Genomic DNA, 10,434 nt, shown 5'->3' on the forward strand with positions numbered 1-10,434 from the left:
CAGGGGATCTGGGAACACCCAGGGGACCAGGGAGTCCTGAAACATCCAAGGGACCAGGGGTCCTGAAATATCCAGGGGACCAGGGGATCTGGGAACATCCTAGGGACTAGGGGATCTGTGAATGTCCGTGAGATCTGGGATCCTGGAACATCCAAGGGACATGGGGATCTGGGAATGCACAGGGGACCAGAGGATCTGGGAACATCCCAGGGACCAGGGGTCCTGAAACATCCGGGAGACTGGGGAGTCCTGAAACATCCCAGGGACCAGGGGGTCTGGGAACACACAGGGGACCAGGGGTCCTGAAACATCCAGGAGGATTAGGGGATCTGGGAACATCCCAGGGACCAGGGAGTCCTGAAACATCCAGGGGACAAGGGGATCTGGGAACACACAGGGACCAGGGGATCTGGGAACCATGGGGTCCTGCAGCCTGAGACTCCTGGGGGAGACTCCCAGCTCCCCAGACTGCAGGAGCACTTCGTGGAGTCATTGTCTCCCCCCTGCAAGGAATGGGTTTCTCTCCATCCTGGCCTCGGGTGGAGCGACCCAGGAGAAGTGAATGGATGATCTCATTCTCATTTTTTTGCGTCAGAGACACGAGTGGCTGGCTTGAGCTTACCCATGCAGGCATTTTGGGTTAGCTAATCAGAAAACTGCTTATTTTGTAATTCCTACACCCATTCCTAAGGGTCCTGCATGATATTTCAGGCTTGGGTTTTGGCTGCAGTATGGCCTGCAGTATAATCTGACACTGAACAAGAAAGATGAACAGGTTAAATTCCTGCTGTAGCATCTCCTGGGACCTTTTCCCTGGCAGAACCTGCCCCTTGCAGGGCTGCAGGGCTTTCACATCCTTCTAGCAGTCAGTGGTTAGTCAAATTAGGCTGTTCTGAGTAAAAAATGCCCCAGCTTCAGGAAATCAAAATGGTTGTGTTTCAGTTTTCATTTAATGTTTTTTTTTCAGTGGTATCTTGGGCTGTCTGAGTGTGTACTTTAGTGTTGTAGCTTGTTTCTTTCTCTGTACTAAAAAGCTGTGCAGCTCGGGAAATGTAGTGGAGCAACTGTTACTTGTGAGAGAGAGCTGAAATTGAGAGGTGGGGAGTGGTTCTGGGAAAGGAAAAAAGAATATGCAGTGTTGAGAGATGAACCTCTGAAAAAGCAGCTGATTGAGCTACTGAGGTGAAGGTGATGGAGCTACCTGAGAGTGCTCTGGGAAGTCTGAAGTGGCTTTTGCCTTCTCAGAGGGGAAAAGATGGACTGTGGTCATCACAGTGGTGAAGCAGTGGCTGAGTAGGGAAGCAGTCCCCAGTGCAGGTGCCTGGCAGGTAACCCAGACAAGGAAAATCCAGGTAATGCAGAACAGGGGAGGAAGGAGCAGGGGAATGAGTACAGAGGTGAGGAGTTCCTTGAACTGGTAATGCTTAACAGGGGAAACTGGGCTACTGGTGTGCCCTCAGGCAGGCAGTGCTGCTGCCAGCACCTCTGTGCCAAGTCATTCAGAGAAAAAAGTCACAATAGCTGAAGGTCAGAGTCCCTGAAGTTGCACAATGGTGCTGGTCCCATGGGGCTCTCTCTGTGGCTGAAGTGCCTCAACACTGAGGTTTTACTCATCACTTAGCAGGTGGGCTGCCAGCCCAGTTACAGGACCCAGCTGGAAGCAAAAGGTTGTCCCACTCTGTCTGGGCTCCCTGATCTTTATCCTCAGACTCCTAAGACACTGAGAGGATTGGAGGGTGTTTTTTTCAGTCTCGGGCTGGGCTGTGTTGACCTTACCTGGACTTGTGTCATTGCAAAGGGATGACCTTGGGCTGCTCTCTGTGTGTCTTTGGCCAAGCTGGACCTTGGGGAAGCTTCAATCCTTACAAAGATGCAGCCCCAAGTCATCTTTCCCTGCCTGCAAAGCCGTAAGAGCCTGGCCCAGCCTGTTCCAGTTGCCTCATTGCTTCCCTCAAGTTAGGAATAAAAATAATTCTGTGCCTTTCTGCAAACAAAATGCAAATGAGCAGTGACCCCCCTGCAATTAAGGGGTTGTAATAAAGCTCTACTAGGGAAGGGTGTGGGCAAAGTCAGTGATGTAACAGCCCTTGTTGCACAATATCAATCCAATTATGGGGCAATACAAGTTCGAGGGACTTTGCCATGCTAATGCTGCTTAAGGTGGGGATTAGAAACCTTGCCCAGGCCAGGGAGCAAGGTTTGACTTTTTGTTAAAAAGCCATAATCTCTTCAAACAGCAGATGTTAAGGTTCAGGCATGGAAGAGCTTGTTTTCTTGGAGAGGAAGCTGACATTGAACTCTCAGCCCAGCTGGATCAACAGGAGGTGTTTTCAAGTGTCACCTGTAAACAAGATACAGTGAGATGTGGTTCTGCATTTCCCCCCCACGTTTTTATCCTCACACCACGCCACTAGCAAGGTCTGCTTTTACAAGAGTGTCAGCTTGGAGGAAGGGCATTCTTTCCCTACATGATGACTGGAATATTTGGGACTGATGGTCTCCTTCAGGGCAGTACATAGATACCTACACTATTAAATAGATGGCTTGTCCTGTTGGCCTTGTCTTTTCTGAGTGGCCAGACTGGCTCTTTCTGTAGCATTAAACATTTTATCTTTAAGAAATATGTCTCAAACACCATTTTGTTGTGTCCAGGTTTGTATGCAGCTGTTTGCCATTGGTTTAACCTGTTCCTGTAGCCTAGGAATGTGATGGGGATGTTTGTAGGGGGCAACTGATGGAGAACGTGTGGGAACCTCAGTCTGGCTTTTGGGGTGTTTCGTGGGATTCAGCTTGGAGTGATGACATGTGACTGACTGGGCTATCAGCTGTCTCAAAATGAGCACTGAAAAAAGGAACCCAGCAGGAAAAACCCTTACAGTTTCAGGTGAACTGGCTGGTTTCTGTGCTCACCTGTATGCACTCCCTAGTTTAAAGCATGGCCCCAAGATTCCTTCCCACTCACTGCTCTTTTGCTTTCTTCAGAATGTGTTCAACATGGTTGTGGAGGTACCTCGATGGACAAATGCTAAAATGGAGGTAACTGCATTACAGCTCCAGTCTTAACCCTTTTTTTTTAAACCTTTGCCGATTCCTCCTCAATTCCACCTCCGGAATCAGAGAGGTTTCTAACTTCTCCTGTCAGTACTTGCTTAATGCTGGAGGTCTGGTGTGGAGGCTGAGATTGCAGAAGTTGGAATGTTCTCCAGTGGCTTCTGATTAAAGCAGTATTTTATGGCTCTTAACCCCATGTGATTCCAAGGCTCATAAGCCTGATGGAAACCATATCCCAAGGGATGGCAGTGCAACAGGAGTTGTCCAGTATCTGCTGCTGGCATCAACATCATCTCTCGGTCTCTTGGTTTGTCAGTTCCATTTAGAAAAATTACTTTTTAATTCATAAAGGGTAAAGCAGAGGGATTTATGTAACTTTTCTTTCAGATTTCAACAAAGGAACCCTTAAACCCAATTAAGCAAGATGTGAAGAAAGGGAAACTGCGCTTCGTAGCGAACGTGTTTCCCCACAAGGGCTACATCTGGAATTACGGCGCCATCCCACAGGTATTGTGGTTTATCCCAGTGGCTCATCCATCCTGGTGGGGAGGAGAGAGGGTGCCTGCAATTGGCACTGTATTAATGAGCAATTAGCTCAGCAGAGAGTCTGATCTGGATATATCATCCTGCGGAGGGAGAGAACCTGTCAGGAGAACAGGGGTATTTTTAAGCAGAAATCCCAAGTTTTAGGCTTCTCTCTGATGTTATAAACCAGCTCCCTGAGGATGAGCAGCTCCTGCTCAGCCTCAGCTGCTCAGAGTTGGGTTGGGCAGGAGCTGGCAGGTCCTTCTCTGTGGCTGAAGGGAGCTGTCATGGTGCATCTGGCGATGCAGTGCCTGGCAAGGCACAAGGTTTTATCCTAATGGTGCAGGATTTAGGCTCAATCTTTATGGAAGACTCTTCTTGCCAACGCCCACCACTGCACAGATGTGCTTTCCCAGAAGCAGCTGGCAAGGTGGGACCATGATAGTGACGTCTGGACACATGCTCTTAAGTGGCTGGGGACTTCTAGATAAAGAGGAGCTTCAAACAAGGCTGTTTGCCTCAGATGTTCTCTAAGACTGGAGTTTCCTCCAGAGAAAAAAGCTGTCAGTGACAGATCACAGGCAAACACACTGAATTTGGTATTTCTGCTCTTGACAGTAGCACATGTCAAGTGTTTTCTCCACATGGCTTCACACAGGGCCTCAAAGTTGAGTTGTTTCCTGCTTGAATGGATTCTGGTGTCTCATTCTTTGTGCACGATGGTATGTTTGAAGCCTTTGCTTTGTCATGTGTTTGTGGATCAAAGGTGTTTATGCATCAAGAGCTTAACACTTCCTGATAGAGAAATGTGATAGTGTTTGTGAACAGCCCCACAGCACCACCCAAGTGTCAGAACATCTTCCTGAACGCTCTGGATCCATCACAAGGTCCTGGCTACACTGGTCTCGTCCTGGTATACAGAAGTTTGGGAAGAACATTCCTTTTTCTATCTCAACCCCCTTAGGAGAACATGTTCCTTATGGTACAAGTGGGCATGGAGTGCTTTTCACTCCTGATCAGGAGCATGTTTTAAACAGCTCATTTTTGGAGTCAATTAATTGGCCTCTGGAGCTGTGTCCTTCAATGTGCATTCACCACTGTGGGTGAGATGCACTGGAGAGCACAGTGGGACTCCACATTCTTATCTCTTCTCTAGGGTTAACAGTGTCTTTAATTGTTTAATGAAAGGGAAACAATACACCCTGTCTGTCTTCCATCTCTGCTGGGCTGCTATCTGGAGTTCAGGAAACTTCTGCTAAGGAATGAATAGGGAGAGGAACAGTCAGGAAGCCAAATCAACAATTGCTCTTTATAGATGTGAACTTCACCTTTACGCAGCCGTGGGACAGAGGAGGAAGTCTGGAAAGTTGTTGAAAGCGGTTTTGTTGGGTAGAAGGGAGCTGCTTACCTTTTGGAAGATGAGACCTTTTAGCTTGAATTCAAACTTCCCAGGCACAAGGGAAACAGTAGCCCAAATCCTGACCTGGCAGCAGGTGTGAAGTGGGCCATCCTCTGTTCATTCCAGGCAACTGCATGCCTGAAATAAACCTGCTTTTCACTACCTCTCTAAACCTGTGAGTTTATCATGTATGGTTGATTTTGGTGTTGGTTTGGGTTTTTTTACAGACTTGGGAAGACCCAAGTCACAAGGATGAAAATACTGGTTGCTGTGGAGATAACGATCCGATTGATGTGTGCGAAATTGGAAGCAAGGTAACGCATCCTAAATGTCTCCTGAAACGTGTAATTAATGTCTCCAAAGTCAATTATCCAGGGACATTATTCATTTCCTACCTCCCCTCCCTTAACAACGTGATGTTTCCCTCTGCTGCCTCTGGAGATTGTTGCTGAGATGAGCCAGGGCTGATGAGCCGCTGACAGCGAGAGCTAATTTCATGGTACCTGGCTGCTTGCTGAGCTCCTGCACAGCCTGCTGTTGTGCTCTCCTTGGATGCATCAGAATGGACACCAAGGCCTTTGTCCTTGCAGGTCTGCTCTCGGGGAGAAGTCATCAAAGTGAAGGTGCTGGGCACGCTGGCTCTGATTGATGAGGGAGAGACAGACTGGAAGGTGATTGCTATCAACGTTGAAGACCCGGATGCAGCCAGCTACAATGGTGAGTTACAGGGGGGGATGAGCAGCATCAGTGCCTCCCTTTCTGCCCTGAAAGCCTGCAGGAGGTGGGGACAGGGCTTGCTCCTGCTGTTCAGTGCTGTTAATCAGATGTGATGCCTGAAGGATGATCCTAGAGCAAAACATTTTCACTGCTGTTTGTCACACGTGCACGGCCTGGCAATCCAAACTGGCAGTCCAGTGGAAGGAAAGGGATTGTCCCCCAAGCCTCTAATCAGAGCTGTTTAAATGTGTCCACGCTCCTGGGGACACTGGGGATACACACCCTGAGGATGAAACAGTAATTTCCCTGAGGAGATACTCACTGTGTCCTCTGGGAACCTGGCCGAAATGTTGCTAAGGCTGCTGGGGAAGGGGCTGGAGGAGGCACAGCCCAGAACAGCTCAGCAGAGCCACATAAATTCTGTAATTCAGTAAATTCTGTTCTGTTTCTGGCTAACAAATCCCATGTCCCCTGCCAGACATCGAGGATGTCAGGAGGATGAAGCCTGGATACTTAGAAGCTACTGTGGACTGGTTCAGAAGATACAAAGTACCTGATGGAAAGCCAGAAAATCAGTTTGCTTTTAATGGAGAATTTAAAGGCAAGGTAGGATCGCCTCCCTTGGTGCAAAAACCTGAGCTCAGGGTGTGTGGGGACAGGAGTGAATTGTTGAGAGAATGGATTTTTATGGGGCTGCTGATAGATGATTTCACTTCATCCTGCTGTTTTTCCAGCCTAGTGAGTGCAGGAATACCAGAGAAAAATGCCTGGGGTTATCAGTGTGGTGGTGTTGAATATTTTCTTCATGTGGGATCACTTCAGGGCTGGGAGCCTCTGTGTCAGAACCAGGTGGAAAACACCAGGTTTATTTGCTCCAGCTCTGGAGCAAAGGCAGCTTGACATCACCCTTTTCCTCCCTAACCCTTTGGCTTTGATCCACTGCAACCTGGTGCAAGTTGAACTTAACTCAGGAGTTAAAACGCTTCTTCCTTTGGGAACGAAGTGTTCCCTCACACCCTGTGAGTAAGGCTCTGCCTTGGCAGCACTGCTCCTCTGCCTCTTCTCTGCCTTGGATCAGATAAGTTATGCTCCTGAGCAAGTGAAATCTTGTTTTGGTGTCCTCACTCCTGCCCTTCCTGGAGTGCCATGAGGAGTTTAGTGAGGTGATTCAACTCCCAGAGCTCCAGAGGTGGTGCAGAGGAGGGGAAATCTTCCAAAAGCCCTCTCTGGGAAAGAAAATGGAAGTCATGAAGGACTTTTCCACTTTGGTTATAGCACAGCACTAGGTTGGTCAGGCTGGAACACCTTGCTGCCCCTCAGGATGGGTGAAACCCATCAAGGAGACTGGAAAATCAGGATAAAGAACCTCACACATGCTCTGCAGTGTTTTATTTGGCTTGGTTTGGTATCAAACCAGGACATTCAGTGCCGGTGTTCATACCAACAAAGAACTGCATGTGTTTCTTTCTCCAGCTGACAGTTTAATGCTTGAGCATATATTGCCCACTTTTAAGGAAAGAGGTTGATATGCCTGGAAACAAATTCATTTTTAAGTAGTGGCAGAGCCAGATCAGCTGCCTGTCTCTTCCTGCTGGTCTGAATTACTTGCTTGGAGTGGAAGAGAGCTCCTGGATAGGCCTGGATCTGCAAGCTGCTGGAGACAAACTGAGTGGGAGGAGCAGCAGGGTGGAGGTGCTTTTATAATGGAGCACTGGCCCGAGACTGTGTTCAGTTTCTTTTGGCCTCAAGCTCGCTCTGTGACCTTGGCAGATCCTCCCATCTCGAAAGCAAAACAATTCTCCTGTACAATCCTGGTTGTCTCAGCTGTTGTGCACTGGGAGTTTCTGCTCTTCCTGAACAGCACCAGAGCGGAAGAGGTTTCTTCCAGCCCCTTCCAGAGCTGTCTAAAATCAGCTCCTTGTAAGTGATAGTCTGGAGAAGGTGGTCTGGTGCTTCCATGTAACATGATGTTTGTTCTCATCTCCAACTTCAGGATTTTGCCCTGGATGTCATCAAAGGCACCCACGAACACTGGAAAGCTTTAATAACAAAGAAAACTGACGGAGGGGAGATCAACTGGTAGGTTAATGCGTGTGGGAAATGTGCACCTTCCTCTTCCTTAACTGAAAACCCTGGAACTTCCCTTCCTGAGTGGTGCCATGCTTTTTGTTAGCTGCTGGCTGCCTCCCCAGGCCTTCCCCCTCCACTTGGCAGCTGTTAACTGAGATCCTTAGTATTCCATTATTTAATGCTCCTTGGGGGAAAGGCTGGGCTTGCACATTCTCACAAGTGCCCAATGTCTTCCAGCACCAACCTGACGGTGTCTGACAGCCCTTTCTGCTGTAGTCAAGACTGTGCAAAAGCTACTGTGAATGCAGTAAGTACCAGTTGGGGGTGGCCAAATCCCGGTGTTATTATGGGGAAAATGGGTGCAGTTTGTGTGGTGAGCTGTTCTCTCTGTGTGAATGGCACTTGGCATGCTCAGAATGTTTTGGGTGGCTGAACACCTGCTTCTGGTTAAACAGGATGGATGTGGGGCAAACCAGACATTCCTCCAGAGGCTTCTCTCTGCCCTTAGTCATCCAAGAGATGGAATCCCAAACAGAGTTTGCGTGGAGGGTTAAACTTCTGAGCTGTATCTTGGCTCTTCTGAGAGGGTTTTAATATTTGGACTTCCAAGGGCTTCACAGCCCTTTGAGAAAAGAGAGCCCAGTTCCCCAGGGGTTTTGCAGGCTTCAGAATGAAGAGCTTGACATTCCTGGTGTTCTCCTGTCCAGCCTCAGGAATTAATTGTGTCACCCTAGACTTGAAGAGTACTGCTGTTGGCAACCTGAAAGGGCTTAGAGGGAGGAGACAGGAAAATCAAAATCCAAATCTTGCCTCTCTTCCATAGCTGGAAACCTGTGTCTCTCTGCAGCCCTGGAGAGACCTTTAAAACCATAGCCTTGTTTTCTAAAGTGCTGGTATTCCCAATTAGGGGTCTCAATGAGGTTTTTGAAAGCCCTCATGGAGGATGTGTCACCAGACAGGGATTTTCTCTGTCTGTGGTTGTTGAACACCAGAAAAGCTCTTCAGAAGAGTTCTCAGAGTCCTTCATGCCTCTATTCCCCCATAGTTTTTAAACCAACATTGTAGGTTTAAAAAAAAAAAACCAACAAAAGCAGCTGCCTGCACCTGTGTAGATTTTGGAGTGCTGGGAATCAGCTGGCCCTGGAGCCTGCACTTGGAGGAGAGCACTTCGGGCACACGGGGCATCTCTGGGATGGGGAGGCTCCAGGAATGACGGGACGTGAGCTCAGGTGTTCCCCCACAGCTGACCAGCTGCCACAGGTGTAAAATGGTGCTCAGGAAAGACTCCTGCAGCCCTAAATGATGTGTGGAGAGTGCAAGGACACCTCTGGTCCCTAATAACACCCTTCTTGTTTCAGGCACCGCCGTGTAAAGCTGCCAGCCCCATCCCACCTGAAGGTGAGTCTCAAAACCCACCCTGACATCCCAGTACAGAGCAGGGGCTTCCTCAGAGGAATCACCTGTAGGAAAACGTGGGTCTGAACTAAACCTGGATGTTGCTGTAGCCAGGGCAAGGCCCAAGGGCAAGCTGAGGGAGCAGAAAGAGGAGCTAGGCTGACACTTCCAATCCCTTCATGGGGAATAAACCTGTGGAGAAATGCCTGTCTTCCATGTGGCCATGGGAGCTGGAGGTGAAATGGCTTTGTCTCCCTGAGTCAGCTGAGCCAGAGGGAATCTTGGCTTGCTGTCCTTGCCTGCACCAAGTCATGGATGCTCCTAATGGCAGCCTGAGCAAGGGTGACTGCTTTGGGAAAACAAATCCACATAAAAAGGGTTGTGCCAGAACCTGTTTGTTGTGCTGAGGAGCTGTTGCCAGGAGCAGAGGAAGCCCCTGAGCTGGAGATGACACATACACACTGCCAAGTGACTGCTTAATAACTGGGTGGCTCACAGGGGACCAACCCTCTCCTTTTTTCTGCCCCACACAGTTGACAAATGGTTCTACTACCAGAAGAACTAAGTCCCGAGGATGGTGGTGAGACAGCTGTGTCCTTCCCACCGAGGAGCTGCCACGCGCAGGAACAGACCAGAAAAATAGCTTCAGTGTCAGCAAGAAGACCTTGCCTGTAACTTTGCTGATTAGAATTCCATACCTAGCAGTGACGTGTCTGCTGAGGCCTGGTGGAGGCTGGAAGAAATAATTTATAAAAATCCAAACACCCTGCTTGTGCATGGTCATGTGGTGTGCTCTAAATCGTGACAGGGGATCACTCACCTGGGACGTGTACGAATGCTAGAAATAAAAACTACTGAAATCCAGCACTCTGGGACTCCCTCTCCTTTCCCTCCCTGGAGCTGAGGGGGTCACAGAATCAGATTCATTGAGGTTGGAAAAGACCTCAGAGATCATCGAGTCCAGCCGGTGACCGATTCCCCATTTTGGTGCTGAGCGCCACGTCCCTCCCTGGGCAGCCCACGCAAAGACTAATGACCTTTTATGTGAAGAAATTCCTCCTAATGTCCAACCCGGCCCTCCCCCGGAGCAGCTTGAGACCGTGTCCTCTCCCCCTGCCCTCAGCGTCAGTGATGGGGGCTTTTCGGGGTAGCTCAGGGCCGCGTCCCTCACAGGACAGGGGGCGGTCTCGAACCCGTGTCCCCGCGGAGCGCGGCCGGGTCTCGAACCCGCGGCCTCCCGGTGCCGCGCGGGGCCAGCGGGGCCGGAAGCGGGCGGG

General features: G+C 49.4%; 1 protein-coding gene across 1 annotated transcript in view; it reads left to right on the plus strand.

Moving 5' to 3' along the window:
* PPA1 (inorganic pyrophosphatase 1) overlaps positions 1-10,022 on the plus strand; it is a 10,851-nt gene extending 829 nt beyond the window's left edge. Inside the window, exons 3-11 of the mRNA XM_015632643.3 lie at positions 2,983-3,036; positions 3,439-3,558; positions 5,203-5,289; positions 5,566-5,692; positions 6,171-6,298; positions 7,686-7,771; positions 8,000-8,069; positions 9,121-9,160; positions 9,691-10,022. Of these exons, the coding sequence (XP_015488129.1) occupies positions 2,983-3,036; positions 3,439-3,558; positions 5,203-5,289; positions 5,566-5,692; positions 6,171-6,298; positions 7,686-7,771; positions 8,000-8,069; positions 9,121-9,160; positions 9,691-9,722 (744 nt within the window). The 3' untranslated portion in view covers positions 9,723-10,022. The remainder of the gene's footprint in view (positions 1-2,982; positions 3,037-3,438; positions 3,559-5,202; positions 5,290-5,565; positions 5,693-6,170; positions 6,299-7,685; positions 7,772-7,999; positions 8,070-9,120; positions 9,161-9,690) is intronic.
* Positions 10,023-10,434: the final 412 nt, after the last annotated feature.

The sequence above is a fragment of the Parus major genome, chromosome 6 (assembly GCF_001522545.3).
Source record: "Parus major isolate Abel chromosome 6, Parus_major1.1, whole genome shotgun sequence".
Taxonomy (NCBI): domain Eukaryota; kingdom Metazoa; phylum Chordata; class Aves; order Passeriformes; family Paridae; genus Parus; species Parus major.